Raw genomic sequence first — 17,238 nt, forward strand, 5'->3', positions numbered from 1 at the left:
TTGGGTGGGGCTGTGTTGTGTTGGGTGGGGCTGTGCTGTGTTGTGTTGGATGGGGTTGTGTTGGGTGGGGTTGTGTTGTGCTGTGTTGGGTGGGGTTGTGTTGTGTTGGGTGGGGCTGTGCTGTGTTGGGTGGGTCTGTGTTGGGTGGGGTTGTGTTGGGTGGGGTGGGGCTGTGCTGTGTTGGGTGGGGCTGTGCTGTGTTGGGTGGGGCTGTGCTGTGTTGGGTGGGGCTGTGTTGTGTTGGTGCCTGTGTCAGGGACATACTCGCACGCACCAACGCGCGGACATGGGCATGAAATCAACGTGCATTTCCAGCCACGCAGCTTTACCCTCGCACACGGTGACTCTGCCTGCGAGGTGTGTGTGAGTGTGAGTGTGTGTACGTGTTCGCTTGCACTTTGCGCCAAGTAAAACTTGGCCAAACCATACCTGCTGCGGGCGGTCCGCGAAGTTGGAGCCGGGCTGTGTGTGTGTGTGTATGTGTGTGTGTGGGGGGGGAGAGCTGGCAACTGCTTCTCCCCCAATCCCCGGAATCCCCCCTCACCACCACCCCAGACCCCCGGTGCCTCGTGATGACTCCCGCTCTGCCCATCTCGTCTCGTTCATCTGCTCACATTTCACCCACGTGTTTATTAACAGAGATACCGATTTCCCCTGTATCCCCCCCCCCCCCCCCCCACACACACACACACACACTCCACCCCTTGTCCCTTTTTAAAGAAAAAAAATCTTGTTTGTTTCGCTTAGAAAAACAACCAGTTGTTGCAACAGGTAACAAAAAGTACATTTGTTTTACTGATGGATTTGGGAAACACAGACAAATCCAACGACCGCACAAACTGGGCAGCGCAGATACCATCACTTACCCCCTCACCACACACGCACTTACACTAATGGTGATTAAGGACATCAATCGTGATCGAGAACATAAAACCCTACAAGGCTTGAAACTGGTCGGAGGAAAAGAAACAACGGAGTACACGGGTTCTTTCGGCAAACGTTGCGATACTAAAGTGCCGCAAATTTAAACTTAAATTAAAATTTTAAATTAAACTGCGTTTAAAAGTACGCAAATAAATGCCGTTGCCATAGCTCGGTGACAGTGACTGCTCGCCCTTTGCCGGGGCGGGCGGTGGGTGTGCCACTGGGAACTGGGTTCGCTTACTTCACCAAGAATTGACGAATTTAGTTGGGTGGATATCTCTGGAGGATCACACGGGTCCCACTCCTTCCCTGTTTTTAATTGTTAATTCATCTGATCCTATTTCGAATGTCTTGTCAGATGCGCTAAACGACCAGTAATATTTGGTGTTGGGGGGGGAAACACACACACACACACACACACACACACTTGCTGCTTATTGAAACCCCCATGTGAATATTAGTCTACTTTATTTAACCAGGAAACGCTTATCCTCTGTCAATTTATCATAACTGTGTGTGTGTGTGTGTGTGTGCGCGCGCGCGCGCGATAATGTATCCCCCAATTTTTTTACCGATAGAAAACGGGGTGTAAGACCCCACTGCAATCCAAGAGCGAGTCGTTCGGTTGGAAATAATAAGGGATTAGATAAGGAGCATTAAAATATTACACCGCGGCGGATGAAAGAAGATCGAAGCGCAAAGGGCGTGTGTTTGTAATAAGACAGGACAGGCTATTTAGTCTGCGGCACCTCGGTGCTGTGCAGCCCCACACGGTAACACACATCTCATTCAACCAACAGCTGGACTCGCACTTGTGAAACAAGGTTCAGAAATGGTTTATCACATCAGGTTCACGAGAAGGCGACTTGATTGGCACGACACACATCTCAAAAAACACAATTCGCTATAAACTCTCGGGCTTTTTTCCCGTTATGATTAACCCAAGCCAATACCATTCCCATACACTTATAGTAATAAGCAATAATCTCTTGTTTTGTTATCAGCTTTCGGGTGGGGGAGGGGGTGGGGGACGGGGGACGGGGGGGGGGGCGTGTTGTTGATCAACATTTCTTGTTCTATTTGTAAACACTGTTATTTGTGTTCAACTGTTTAATTTTTGAGAATGGATCGGCAAAGTAGCGTGTGCTTTTTTTTCAAATCAAGTGCACTGAAGCCGAATCATGTTCCTCTCGAACGTGTGTCCGTCTAACGAAACTTTCACCGCGGAAGATGCAGCGCATTCTTTCCTTCATCGTTGGTACTTTCGCAGAGAACTGAAGGGTAGTTGGTGTCTTTTGCAAACCGCGGCGCCTCAGAACACTTACAAAGTTGCCGAAATGTCAAAGGGACGTGACAAAGTTTGCAGAGAACAGCCATTGGAGAAAACCTACCAACGAATTACTCTGCTGCACCTGATTAAAATGATAGTTGTTTGCAAAACTAGCATCATCAATTTTGCTCGCCTTGTCGGGTTGATTTCAGTTCAGTTTGTGGAACTAAATGCCAATCAGGGAAGGCAACAGAAGTTTGGGTGAACTGTCGAACATGGCCAGAGATTGATTTGCGCAGTTATTTTTTTTATTCATTCAATAATTAAATCAATACTAAATGTCGATCTGTAATTGAAAAACGACGATCGATCTAAATATCTCAGGGGGAAAGTGCCCAACAAAATTAGAATATCAACCATTTGACATACTGATTTTTTTTATTTATTTCAATATTTTATCTTGCAGTGTATGCTGCAATGAAGTACAATACTTTTTTGGGGGGAAGGGGGACACTTTGGGCAATTCAATCAATCGATACAGTTACCGTCCATGGGTGGGTTTGTTCGGATTGATCCTCGCTGGGGTTACAGATTAAATGTTATCTATTTTTGCTTATATAATATTGAAGAGCAAACCGAAAAAAAAAGGTGATGGGATTTTCCGGAACATCGTTACTGATGGGTTCGTATCTGTGAAAGGCTGAGGTGGAGTGGGGCGGATCGTTTTCAAATCCGCTTGCCTAAGATGAATAGCGTTGGACAGGACAGCCGCAAGAAGGTCATTGCTATTAACTTAAGTACAGCATCCGAACTCCACTTAAACTTACCCAATTACACCTAATGATCTGCAGGGGAAAAACTCGCCCGTGACCTGACCTTCACAACACAACAGTTCATACATACAGTGCCTTATGGCTCAGTCAACAACCGCGCATTCCTTCGCATTATTCCTTTTAATGTTTTTTGGGGGGTTGTGTTTTTCCTCCTCTGTCGGAAAGTGAAATACTGTATTTCCCGCTTTAAAGTGAGAGTTTTCCAGGTAGAACAAGAGCTCCAGACCTTGTCGTTTGCTGTCATGTCTTTCGTTTATACCCTGGGAATGATAGTTATTCTCCTGGTTTAGATTACCTAGAGAAAAGGGGACAAAAATCTGTTTTAAAACGACAGTTTATGTGTAACTACACCAATATTTTTTTAAAAAACGTAATGAATTCAAAATGTATATGAACATGAAATTTCTAATGACATATCTTCAAATTATATGAACTATTTCCGCAGCATTGTAAAATAGTGATTGATTTTGCACTTTGAATACCATGTCTAATTAAATTTACTTTAATCACCTCCTAACTTTATGAAAACGATGAAGGAAATGAAAACACAAGGCTGTGCAGCTTATAGGTAAACGTCAGCCTTTCTCAGTTCTGCAAAATCTACCATGTTTCTTAAATTCGACGTTTGGGGATGATTTCCCACGTTTTGTGTGTAATATTTTAGTCAAGTGCTATTCAATTGCTCAAAGTCACATTAACGGCTAAATGGGAGTTAACAAGTGAATAATTATAATTAATGCAAAATTAATTTTCATCGGTGCTTGGAAAGATCAAGCAATCCCAATACTAGCCATCCTTGCGAGTTCTCAATAGAGTATAAATGCAACAGGATCCAAAATGCGGCTGGAACAAGCTGCCTTCTTCAGAATAATGGAAGGAGTGTAAAATGTTAGCCAACTATCATTCTCCTATAGTGCTCCAACTCTCCCTCCCCCAGATATATATTCACAACATCAGCACGGTTTATTTTTTTTATCGTTTTTTTTCTCCCATACATTATATGCACGGTTGAGTGTGTGAAGCGAGAGACTAATTATTCGCTACTGTGAATAAAATCGCGAAAAGCTACATCTTTAGCATCCCGCCTCTTCAGGGGAGTCTCCACGCAGAAAGGGGAGAGAGAAAGCGGGAGACAATTAGATTTCTCTTTTTAAAATAAAACAAAACAGCTACTGGTAATTGCTTTCAGCATGGACCCAAACTGGGTTTCATTTTTTTTTAAAAGTTGCATTTTATTATGCCAAACCATCTAGATGTTTTTTAAAAATCGCGTAAAAGATAACTTTATTGAAAATCGGCAAATAATACACGATGCAACAAAAGAGGGGAATCACAAAACGACTACACTAATATGTCAATGTGACCATTGTATGGGAGTAAATTAGCGTTCTTTTTGGATGGGATTAAATAAAAGGTTATATCCACAGAATATCGAAAGACTGGAATTTATTACTGGACTATTATGACAAAAAGTCCATAAAGATTTGCCCAATGCTTTGTTACAGTACGCACTAATTGCCTTTTCAAATTAACCTGGCTTGGTGGTTCTAATCCTGGGATAATTGCAATGGAAACACGTTTTAATGACACTCATTAAATGATTCCACTACTTATAAACAAGATGAGCTGGTGTTTAAGAAGCACAGAAGCATAGTCTATTAACATCTAAAATAACTACCTCGATCCACAATTTTGGTTTTTTGTTTACTTTATTCTGGTTAATGTAATTATATTTTTCAAAAAACGGCATCTTGCTTTTCTCTCATGTAGATACGCGCTGTGGTGGATATAAAAGAATTCACTCAAGGGATAAATGGTTTTCTTTATTTATGCGAATTTGCTATGAACGCTACTCGAGCTACAACAAATAAAAATGCAAAAGAGTGTATGTTCGAATACGGGCTGATCCTTATTTATCACGCTTCTGTAAACTTTTTTTAAATATGTAATTCGCATGCGTGAAGATGCTTGTTCTGGACGATACATCGTCCTGTATTTTTTTTACAACAGCAGCAGTGATTAAGAAGTTATCGGCAGTGACCTCCAAATTCCTAGTCCATAATCTCCTTTAAAAGAGCATTCAACCATGCGGCGCTCAAAATCATTTTTTTGGAAGGATCTTTTAAGAATGCACTAAAAAGGAAATAAACACCAGCAATCGCTCCTGATAATTCAGCGGATAACCAGCCCCATCTGACCCCCAAAACAACACATATTAACCTGCAAATCTATTCATTTCGTGAGATTAAACCTAGTTTAAAGACAATGATTGCGCAGAAATGACCAATTGCATATACTCTCTCATTCTGGACACACACTCTATATGTCCATTTCAAAAGTTTACACTTTCGATAATGAAATCGACGCGATCGCCTTTAAAACCTGATAATGTTGGACGCGGCAATATCAAAAGATATTTTGGGGGGGGATGGAAATAGATTATGTTACCGCAATTTAATCCGCTCGTTTAAAAAAAAATGACTGCTGACCTCGACTATTTGGCAAATACACTTTGCATAGATACATAGTTCTGGATGGTATGTATCAGAAATACAATATTTATATGCAATTGGATTGCTACGACCAACCCCGCCAGATAGCGCTAAAGGGCTGTCTAAGAGATGCTTTCAAATTAACTTCTCTGCGACCAGGCAGAACATCTGCAGAAAGTTCGCGTGGCTTGTTTTTTTATATATATATTAGAGCGAGATTGTGGTGGAATATATAGGTACTCGGATAAGTTCGATAACAGTAAATGGAAGGATTTACAGGTAACTGTGTTAAACACTACATCGCCTGCAAAGGACTACCTCCAGGCTGTATTTATACCGGGGTCAGGAAAAGTTCAACATAATCGGCTTCAACTATTTTCCCCCTTTTGGGGGGAAGTGAAGGGAGGGTTCTGTGAAAATAAGTATGCAATATGCAAATCGAAAAAAAATACGATAATTAAATTCTGATATAAGAAGAAATGAACGTTGGCAAAATGGATTCTATAAACTGAATCGTTGTTCGTTTTTTTTTTAAAAAAACACATCTTATCTCCAAATCACAAAACAAAAGTGGGTTCCCAAACTTTTGATACCGCTGTGTGTGAACCATTTACGCAATCCGAGGAAACAGAAATAAATATACAAACAAACCGAGAGTACAAAAAAACAAAATTTAAACTAAAATATTTTCGCCTCGGTGACTTCAAACTCAGTTGCTATAATACGGTTGCGATTGTTTCAAAATTGTTACGATGGCATTTATAATTTCCCATATTATCCATTTGTACCATATATTGTCCTTCTCCATCACTCCGTAGTAAGGTCCAATTATCTTTAATTTAAAACGTCCTTTAACACTTACTGTTTTTACATTTGTGTTCATTATAGCTTAAGTTTTTGTTTACTAATTTTATCTTCGTTTTGACTATAAACGTTATAGAGGAAAAAGGTTGTTTAATTTATACACTGTCTGCACTCATTAATAAAGTTTAAACTGAAAAAAAACTCATGTCAAAAGTTAGTGATATTGCCTTTTCTTCGTGGTGAGAGAACATTAAATAACATTTAAAAGCGGTTCATTTTGTTAAACACTAGAATAAACGCACGATAAAAGATATCGTGAACATGTGCATATCTTTTAACAAAAGATTCTGCATTAGTGAATCAGGATCCAGTCACAGCGTTTTATATATATATATATATTAAAAAATACCTCCACTGTTGGAAATAGCACACACATTGAAGAGGGTGAGGCGCTTCGCTTGTCGTTTTGCGAGTGAATTTAAGGAAGTTTGGGTACATTTACCATTTCGTTGGGTGCACTTGTAGTTCCGACAACAACGGGATCCTCAGCCCTCTGATTGTCTTAGTGGTGTTTTTCTTGAAACAGATACTGAACTCTTAATGAATCTCAACACAGCTGGACTACTCAGACTGAACACTGATAGCTCTAACCCGAAGTTGACCCCAATTTGACACCAGAAGATGAAATTTTACCGGCTGTTAAAGCAATCTTCGGCCAGTCCCTACTATCTGCTTGTTGATGGAGATGCACTCCATAACCGGACACAGATTTGCATTGTTTGAACAGAGCTATTCGATTCCAGTCTTTTTATTGAAACCTCGTAATAAAAGGACGTATTTTAGTATCAAATCTTCAAAGAGAAAAGACACTTCTGTGGTTAAGTACAAACCGCAATCTTGCAAACATTTGTTTTTTTTTCTTCCCCCCCCCCCCCCCACCGCCCCCCCCACCAAAAAAAAACCCCACATTTGTTTAAATGAAACAGATCAAGCGTTTTCTTAGAGAGAAAGCAATTCAAAGTTTTGTAAGAAACGTAAGATTTAATATATTCGGGATTAAGTTGTTACAAAAAAAACTAGCTGGATGGCAAGGAATTAATCTGGTATCGCCGTCAAACGTTAATGATATCAAGCGAGACACGTTGCAGAAATGTAATTCAAGAGCTAAAAGCCTGTATTTGAATTCTATTATTTTACAGCCACCCATTGTGAATCTTTAGAAAAAAANCGTGAGACCTCTTTTTTTACTTTAAAGTAGTTCCGTATTGTGTAAGAAATCAAGTGAAAACGTTTCAAGTTTATTTGTATCAACTGAGTATTCTTCATTGAATGAAGAAGAACAGTCTTTCAGCATAAGTGACGCCTTATAATACAAATCCTTTGTTTTACAATAATATGAGCCACCCCTTTCTGTTTGAAATAAAACTTTTTGTGCCTGGACACGAAAACTAAATGAGAATTCGGTGTCACATTAGATATTAACATCTGGTTAATTTTATTACGTGTGTTATTTGCGGGGAGAACAGCATATGAAATTTGCCGATATATAAGATAAAATACCCAGCAATGTAACTCCATGGATACGTATTATATGCCTTACAGATTTATCTATACGCACTGTTTGAATATTTAATTCGCGCTCGTATGTTTAAGAGACAAACATATTAAAAAATTACGCAATTTATAATGCTATCATAGAAATGGTTAACTGATATGGGACAATACGGCAGCCAACGCCATTTACAAAAAATGAGTCGGAACAAATGCATTTTCAATAGTCACCGATGACTGTCACACAACATTTACTTTTATTTATCACTTCAAAAGCTCCTACTCATCGCTGTTTCAAGCACATCGGTTCAGTGCTTTATAAAGGTTTGCAATTTGCAAACGTTTGTCCCCCAGTTTCGAGTTCCCATCAGGAACCCTTATTGCCATTATCGATGAGGTGAAAATTCACGGGCGGCTCTCGAATTAAAACCCCGGCTCCATTATAGCGTGTTACAGCGAAGCTACGTTTCCACTCTATACACCCACCTTCCCCTGCGTTGGGTAGTCAGTTACAATAGACGCAAATTAAAACAGATTAATAATGTTTAGCTGCACGATTAGGCAGGGACATGACAACTTTACAGTTTGTACTTTCTTTTTGGAAATAAACGCCTGTCTTGTTAGTGAAACACACTTACCACGAAGGACTCGGGTTTACTTACCGTTCTGTGTAGGACAAGTCAAGTCGCCAGTACAGTTTACCAGAAGAATGCTTAGTTGAAGACCGTCTTGCAAAGCTGCTGGATCTTCATTAGCTGTAAGCCCCAGTTTTCTCTTTAAAGAGGGGGGAAACAATGCGTAAAAGTATTTGAGAGCGAATTTTCGATGATGTCCTAGATTGTCAACAGTCCCTGGTATGTTCAGGCAGGAGTATGTTGGAATGCCCACTGGCGCTTGTCAACCGCTGCACTATCTTACTTTTTTATGTGAGGGGTGTTTTCCCAAACATCATTGTTGTTATGATGTCTCGTTTAATCAAACTGTTTAATTGCAGTGGTTATCACTATCATCATCCTCTTAATCATTCATCTTTTTTTTTGCTTTATTGACCTTTGAAGCTGCAATGTTATTATGCCCCTATGTCCATAAAAAAAAGTGCACATTTCTGCCCGGCTTGACAAAGTCGTGATTCATGTTTAATTTTGGAAATCAAATATCCTCTAGACAATGTATTTTGCCATTTTGTGAAACCATCGATATATGATGTCACATGCACAAAAGCGTGCATGTCCATTGATGAAGCCAGATATTAAACGGGGTAGTCTGCTTTGGCCTTTGTGCGCAAGGGACCATGAACGAGAGGGGCTACAATCGATGGGTCGACCATTGCTCCGCCCCTTAACTTCTTGCATCCCCAGTGATTGATGATCGGATGAAGCTATGATAATTGACTGCCATGATGTACGGCTGGGTGCATGAATTTGGATCCAGCCAAAGGATTGGATGAGACACACAAAATTACTTTCCCTGCAAAGCTCTTTTTTTTTTGGAAAAGTTCATTTGCGCTCAAGGGGTGCGGGATCACACTTAATTTGCTAAATAACCCCAGTGCAATTAGGAAGACCATTATCAGGAATTACTGTGATAATGCCTCGGTGTACACTAGAAACAACAACAAAGATAGAAAAGGTAAACTCCAGAAAGCAAACTCATACACTGAATGACTGAAAGGAAAGACAATTTTAAAGCCTGTTGAACTTCAGCCACTTCATTCGATTTTGTTAAAAACCAACATTACCTTTCTGAAGTAATCATATCCCAAATAGAATTACTGGTCGGTTTCATAAACACAATTAGCTAATGAACTCTGTACCTGATCTTATAGTTTTCAAACTGGTCGATCAAAAAAAAAGGATTTTGATTAGTTGATGTTACATTTCATGGGGTGGGGGGGGGAATAAATCCCCAGAAAAAAAAAGAGACTTGTTTTAAGAAAGAACGCTCTAGCAACGCACTGTGGTTCTTACCTTAACTCTGACTGACAAGTTTTAAAAGGGGGTGTGTGGGGCAACTAAATATCAACAACTTTTTTTGGGTTACGAGAGAAAGAGAGAGAGAGAGAGAGAGAGAGAGCTAATAAAATAAGAGAGACTGTGAACCTTGTTAGAATAAGATAAAAACTGATTGATTTAGAGATGTGTTTTATAACCTGATTTTTTTTTTGCACACAGTGGGAGGGGGGGGGGGGGTGAGGGAGGAGAGAGAGAGAGAGAGGGAGGGAGAGGGAGGGAGGGGGAGAGAGGGAGTGAAGTGAGGGGAGGGGAAGGCAAGAGAAGGGAGGTGGGTGAGTGTTTTTTTTTTTTGGCTTCCCCCATAACTTGCAGCAGTCCGACTGCATACTCTGCATATCAGAGCCGGGCTGGCGTACGACTGGCTATGGCCACCACTACTTCCGGGTTCCGTCATTCTCCCGCCGCCGCCGCTCAGCGCTGCCAGCGCATTATTACTGACAACACACTCATTCTGTAACCAACCAACCTCCCAACCTGCCACCTCCTCAATACTCACTGACAGCCACTTATTCAAACAAACAAAAAAAAAACTACGAAAAGAGAAGCCGAATTCTGCTGCTTTTTTTTTTGTTGCCATCCCCTCTCTCTACTCCTACTACTACTACTACTACCACCACCACAACTACTACTCCTCTTCTACTCCTTCTTCTTCTCCTTCTCCTCCTCCTCCTCCTTCTTCTTGTTTTTTTTAAAAAAACTCCTCGTGAAAGGTTTTTTTTTCACATCGCTTCTTTTTTTTGCAGCAGCAGCAAGCAAGCGAGCAAGCAAGCAGAGAGAGAGAGAGAGAGAGCAAGCGAGCAGCAGTGTGTGTGTGTGTGTGTGAGTGTCTGCGTGTGTGTGTGTGTGTGTGTGTTTTTTTAAAAAAACAACCCCAAAAAAAAAGATAGCGGTCCAAAAGGCAAGTCGGAGTTGTTGCAACGGCAGAACATCATTCATTCAATACCTTGACAACCCTGCTCTGATTGACAGCTGGAGTGGCAAAAAGCCATGAGAGACGACAGTTTTGTTACAAGCGGGCTGTTGACGGGCCGATCGTAACCTTCAGTAATTTTTTTTTTTTTTTTTGGCTTGACATTTTTTTTTGCTGCTGCTTCTTCTTCTGCTTCTTCTTCTACTACTACTGCTACTACTACTACTGCTGCTGCTGTTGCTGCTGCTGCTGCTGCTGGAAAAGAAAGGACACACACACACAAAAAAAGAGGGAGAGAGAGAAAGAGAGAGAGAGGAGGAGGAGGAGGAGGAAGAGAGTACGAGAGAGAGACAGAGAGAGAGAAAGAGAGAGACAGAGTGTGTGTGTGAGAGAGAGAGAGAGAGAGAAGAAAAAAAAGGACAAACTCCCCCCTTGGCCCGCTTTTAAACTGCGATAGTGGAGAGGATAGCAGAAGTCGGAAACTGTATTGGAAAAAAAAAGGGAATCTCGTTGAACCACTACTAACTGGACTGGGGAATTTTTTACACAGAAGACACATCCACGAGTATAGGAGCGCAGACTGATGGCGCAGAGGGTAGGTTTTTTTTTAATCTTGCAACACTCACCTATCGGATAATCCTCTATCTGTGGGCCTGCCCGATTCCTCTGATGTAGTAATGATGGCGGCCCATCTATCTATCTATCTATCTATCTATCTATCCATCTATTTGTTTTAACCAAAAAAATCTGTTTTAATAGCAAAAGTATGATGTGCACCAGCACGCTCTCTTCTGCTCTGTGGTTGCTCGCAAGTCTGCGGTGTGTTTTTGTTTTAAATGCCCTTATTCTGTTGCATTTCTCTATCTCTCTCTCTTTCTCTCGCTCTCTTTCTCTCTGATCTTTACGGTTGCTTTTCTTTGATGCAGTACGATGAACTTCCTCATTACGGTGGGATGGATGGAGTTGGGGTCCCGGCGTCCATGTATGGAGACCCTCACGCCCCCCGGCCGATCCCTCCAGTTCACCACCTCAACCACGGCCCGCCGCTCCACAGCCAACACTACGGGCCACATGCACCTCATCCCAATGTCATGCCCACAAGCATGGGCTCTGCTGTCAACGATGCCCTGAAGAGAGATAAAGATGCAATTTATGGGTAGGTCATAAAATATATGGAAAAAACACACACACACACACACACACACACAGACGCACCCCCCCCCCCCCACCACCACCACCACCACCACACACAACAACAACAACAACAACAACACTTTGGACACACCAGTCGGCCAGAGAAAAAGAAGGGAAAGGAAATAAAACAGCAACTTCGAGTTTTGCAAACCATCCAAGGCGAATCGAAAAGAAGAAAACATGGGAAGTTCAGGAGGAAAAGGGGGGTGGGGGGGGGGTGGGGGGGCGGTGGGGTGGGGGGGAAAGTGCCTGTATGTGTTTTGAAAAGTTTTAACATTGCGAACTTCGTATCAATATTTTCAGCGCGGACACACTCACACACACACACACACACACACACACATATATATATATATACTTACACAGTCACATAGTATATTATCTGGAGTTAGTGGGAGGAAGATTGCTGTTTTTTTCACCCCTTAGCGTTATTATTTTTTCGTCCCCCCCCCACACCCACAACGTTTTTTTATGGTTACAGCTTTCTGGGGTGACCGGAAGCTGGAAGTTTTTTTGGGGTGGGAAAAAAACACACTGTTTCTGTTGTTGTTAAGTTATATTTTACTTCAAAATGGCTGCTGCTTTTTGTTGCTTTAAGTTGAAGGTGAACAACTTGTATGGGGTGGTGGTGGTGGGTGGGGGGGAGAGAGAAAAAAAAAAGCTTTTAAAAATCCCACACTTCCAAAGTACTGCCTGGCGGTGCTTCTCGTTAAAGGCCGATTCTGCTGCTCTCATTTGCCTTAAAAGTGCGTTGTGTTTGGGGGTGTTGTGTGTGTGTGTGTGGGGGGGGGGGTTGGGGGGAGGAGGAGGTGAGGAGGGGGTGTGTGTGTGTTGGGGGGTGGGGGTCAACCAGGGGAATGGGGAGCACATAAAGCTCTTTATAATGTCAGGGGAACCAGCACTGAGCTTGTTTCATTTTTTTACCCCCCACCCCACTCTCCCACCTCTCTCCCCCCCTTAGACATCACACACAGATAGATTTAAGGGATTCTTGTGCTTCCAGACTAAAACAATTTGACCGAAATCATCCTCGTCTTGTGTTGCAGGCATCCTTTATTCCCTCTCTTAGCTTTGGTGTTTGAGAAATGCGAGTTAGCGACCTGCACTCCCCGGGAACCCGGCGTCGCAGGCGGCGACGTGTGCTCGTCTGACTCGTTTAACGAGGACATAGCAGTATTCGCAAAGCAGGTCTAACATTTCATCTTATTCCTTGCAAAACCCAGAAACAAAAAAAAACGCTTCGTAGCTTTCTTTCTTTTTTTTTTGGAAATAAAATGATGCCATCGCCTGTTTTTTTTGTGTTGTTGGCAGCACTCACTTGCAACAGTGGTGCTGTGCGGCAGTTTAAAACCTTAATGTTTTTAGGTGTGTGCTTGTGAAACGCTCAGTGATTTTTTTTTCTGTAAAGTATGTTAATAAACGTGTCAAATTACAAGTAATTACTTATCATTTATGCACTAATTGTATTGCACACTCTTTATTTATAAAGCCTGCTTTGCCCCGTGGAGAGACTTTTTAAGTTTTGTTTTGGAAAAGAAAGTCCAAAAGCATTTAGTTTTCCCAACTCTGAATACATTCCATTCAACTAATCTATTTAACTTCTTGTTAGGTTCGCGCAGAAAAACCACTATTTTCCTCAAACCCAGAGTTGGATAACTTGGTAAGGATATTGCGAATTTTATTATTTCGACTTTTTTTATGCAAAAAAAAGAGGACTTGGGCTTTATAATACATCGCACGTGGTTGATGCTGGTGCAGGGGACACACTCTCTGTGACTTTTAGAACCACTATTTTTTTTTGGTGGTGGGGGGGGGGTTTAATCACTATAACCTTAGAACAAATGCACCTTTTTTTTCCCCCCCTCTAAAGTGTTGCTGTGAAGTGTGCACTGAAATGCTTGTAGCGTGAAAGACTGGCATTGCTCACCGCTCCTCAGCCGCGGGAGGCTGGGGGTTTAGGAAACAACTGCTTAGCGAGAGAGGCACTTCAGCATTCCCCGCACTTTCGACACGATTATTTTGCTAATTTGGACGATTTAAATTTTAAAAGATCCTAAAGCCGATTTCAAAGGCCCTTTGAAGAGATTTCTCATTCGTCTGGAGCGCTCCCCCTTGTTATTCCGACGTTAGCCTCTCTTTGTACTAAAGTGCTTGGATGGATGTAGTGCATATTTTTTTCCCCCCAAAAGTTAACTTTTTTGCTCACAATCAAAAGGCAAATGCGGTTTCACTCCACGCAGATAGAACGGTAAAGTCGTTTTTTTAAAAAAAATATTAAAGTGAAACACTTTTTCCGGATTATAAACGCTTCGCTATGTTGTAAGATATGTTCCCCATGTCAAATACTTTCGCTGATGAGAGCATTGGGGGTGGGGGTGCTCGTTGGAAGGCTTATGCAGACGCGATATATATATATTTTCTCTAACATAACTAATACACCTTATGAACTTACAGATGATCCAAGCTATACAAGTATTACGGTTTCATCTTTTGGAGTTAGAAAAGGTAAACACGAAGTTTTTTTTTTAATTTGCCCTCTCCACTCAGCCCTTTGCAATGCTCATGAAACGTATCATACTGTTGAAGCGCACAATTTCTTTCAATGATTGTACAATTTGATATGAATGAGACTTGATTAAGTTGATTACAGATCACGAAACTGAAACCCAGAGCGTGTGTCTGTATCTGAGGAAATATTGCAAAATGTGAACTGACAGCATTGCTGGTCTTTTCTGAGCGCGTCTGATTTTTCCCTGAAATAAAACCCAAACAGAATCCATGGACAGGTTAATTGCCTGGTCTTTGTACTTTTTTTTCTATTTAAAAAAAAAGGATCTTGTCTTTTGAATACCACGAGACGTTTAGTTTGGACGGGTCCCAGCCTTAAGTTTCACAGATCGCGCTTTTTTTCTCTTTGAAATGTATTCGAGTTGGAACCTTCGTCCAACGTTACAGTGTTGCGAAAGCCTTTTACATCGTCAAAATTGGAAGTGTTCAATGACTTCAGTCGAACAAAACGCTTCATTGGTTTACAAATAATGTGCGGAGTAAAACAAAAGGTCCGAACGCAAATACCTTTCCATTGTCATTGTTGACCGTTCAGAATCAGGAAACGTGAATTGAGTAAATCAGTAAAATATGGGTGAAACATTGTGAGCAAATAGTCATAAAGCGACATTTTAGGCCGCTTTACAGTAGCTGCGATCATATTGGGATGCGTGTCTCCAATTTGTTTCCTCAAACACAAAACACTCGAGGTTTCAGCTCTCATAACCGATCCGATCCGATAGGGAGGTGATGTGTTTATTTCATTCAAACCGTTTATTTGATCATCTTTTAACTCCGTATTTTGTCTTTACTTCATATACTTGTTGCTTCAGTCTCTGGAGAATAATAAGTGCACCAACAATTTTGCTATTGTTTCCTCGACTTCAGTAATAACAGCGCATTGCAATAACAGCTTTCCACTGCACAGCTCCACTATTCCGACAGTGCTTCTGATTTCTGAAATCTTTGCGATCTGCTGTGGTTTTTTTTTCAGGTTCACGAGTTATGTGATAACTTCTGTCATCGGTACATTAGTTGTTTAAAAGGAAAAATGCCAATAGATTTAGTAATTGACGAGCGAGATGGGAGTTCAAAATCTGACCAGGAAGAGTTGTCAGGGTCTTCTACAAATTTAGCGGAACATGTAAGTCAAGTCTTTTTTTTTCTATTCGATGAGCTTTGCGGGGAGAGCGCAGCCGAGTTGTGTTGTTAACGCCTCGGAATGTTTTACCTGTTGTGGTCGATGCTTTTTGGGTGTGTTTTTGCACTGTCTGTTACTTTCGGTTGTCGTTACTTTTTCTTGTGGTCAGTCTTGAAAGTTTCGCCGTGTTGTCAGATTGATCTATTTTTTTTAAAAAAAACGTTCAAGGCCTGTTAGGCTGATGTGATCGCTGTGTAACTTTTTTTGGGGGCATTTTCAACTCTTCTTGACGTGCTGATTCCCCGCGTGTATTTAGCACTGACTCCGCGAATCGCTTTGCGGATGGTGTAGCAGTCACTGGGCAATGGGTGTAAAGGTTGTTGGAGTTAGTGCATTTAGTACGGTTATGCAATTAGTGGCCACACACAAAAAAAAAATCCGCATTTTGGCATTGGACGCTTTGCTACGATATCTATTCTTGCGGAAAGCATTGGCAGCCGTAAAAAAAAAATATCATTTTACACTCTTTCTGGCGAAGATTGTGTTCGGTTGTGGCGAGGTTATAAATAAAAGGTTATTTTTTTTATTTAAAAAAAAGCATTTGCACGTGCTGTGAAATTTTGGTGGTACCAGTACTTGTATTTCATTATTCAGACTGATCAATATCTGGCCATGTGTTAAGATGCCCCGATGAAATTGACATAGTCGCCACAGGATTGTCAGTGAATTGCTTTAATGATACTGTAAAGTTAACCTAAGTATGCAGTTGGTTTTGATGATGCTTTCGCACAAATGAGCTATGATTTGATGGGTCTTTTGGAAGAGACACGCCGAGTTTAGTGCCTGCCTGTGCGCTGTTGAGCTTGTGGTTCAAAGTTGGGAGAAAAGAGAAAGAAAGGCATTGGGGGGCTTTTAAATGGGTCTCGGCTGGACTCGAGAGTCAAATCACAGTGCGCGTTTAATATCGCCGAAGTGTAAGAAAACATTTACAGTGGATATGTATCAGGAGAATGACAACTGAAGGTGTAGAGGGATAGAACTGATAGGTGCATTTAACATGCTAAACCAGAGTATACCCCCAAGAGGATTAAGAAACTGCAGGATTTTCTGGAATCTCTCCCAGCTACATTTGAAGGGTTACCTGGGGATGAGCTATAGGTGTGGAAAATACATTACGGCACTTAGAACCCCCTCGGTCACAGGGGAGGCTGCAGTGTAGGATCCAGTCCTGAAATGCACCAATATCTTGTAGCACAAAGAATTACATTGTCGTGTCATTTGAAATGACCGCAATAGACATTTTTTTTTACCTTCACTGATAATAGCAACAATAGATTTGGAGACTTGATTGGCACGGGAAAACAAAACACGCATACAATGAGAGCTAAGGACACTTAGGTCAGACTTTTTTTTAATAAAAAATACATTTATGCTTTGGTATCAATCGTGTTTGGAAAATGAGTTTAAATTATTGAGTTTATTTTTGGAAAAAAAATCTCTTATTCGGTATAAAGGACAAATGATTGAAAAAAAAGTCAGGCTAATACTTCACTATCTGTA

At 41.2% G+C, this 17,238-nt stretch overlaps 1 protein-coding gene and 1 long non-coding RNA gene across 14 annotated transcripts in view; one reads left to right on the forward strand and one right to left on the reverse strand.

Annotated features, from left to right (window-relative positions):
• Positions 1–2,635: 2,635 nt before the first annotated feature.
• LOC103175190 lies at positions 2,636–11,860 on the reverse strand. Of its 4 annotated transcripts, none has more exons than XR_487444.2 (3): positions 11,423–11,860; positions 8,537–8,648; positions 2,636–3,322 (listed from the first exon to the last, which is right to left on the reverse strand). It is a non-coding gene; the product is annotated as an uncharacterized LOC103175190 (long non-coding RNA). The 4 variants fall into 4 exon arrangements; XR_487443.2 differs by lacking the exon at positions 11,423–11,860 and adding an exon at positions 10,830–10,879; XR_006085289.1 differs by lacking the exon at positions 11,423–11,860 and adding an exon at positions 9,842–9,957.
• Positions 11,178–17,238, forward strand: part of meis2a (Meis homeobox 2a) — an 83,023-nt gene continuing 76,962 nt past the window's right edge. For 8 of the 10 annotated variants that reach the window (XM_007888040.2, XM_042337918.1, XM_007888041.2 and 5 more), the window contains exons 1-6: positions 11,178–11,391; positions 11,723–11,952; positions 13,037–13,178; positions 13,600–13,650; positions 14,445–14,495; positions 15,532–15,681. In XM_007888040.2, coding sequence (XP_007886231.1) covers positions 11,380–11,391; positions 11,723–11,952; positions 13,037–13,178; positions 13,600–13,650; positions 14,445–14,495; positions 15,532–15,681 — 636 coding nt within the window. In that variant the 5' untranslated portion in view covers positions 11,178–11,379. Of the gene's footprint in view, positions 11,392–11,719; positions 11,953–13,036; positions 13,179–13,599; positions 13,651–13,909; positions 14,239–14,444; positions 14,496–15,531; positions 15,682–17,238 lie in introns of those variants that run through there. The other 2 variants (XM_007888046.2, XM_042337921.1) reach the window with 2 other exon arrangements.

Source organism: Callorhinchus milii, unplaced genomic scaffold, assembly GCF_018977255.1.
Source record: "Callorhinchus milii isolate IMCB2004 unplaced genomic scaffold, IMCB_Cmil_1.0 Scaffold9, whole genome shotgun sequence".
In the NCBI taxonomy this organism is placed as follows: domain Eukaryota; kingdom Metazoa; phylum Chordata; class Chondrichthyes; order Chimaeriformes; family Callorhinchidae; genus Callorhinchus; species Callorhinchus milii.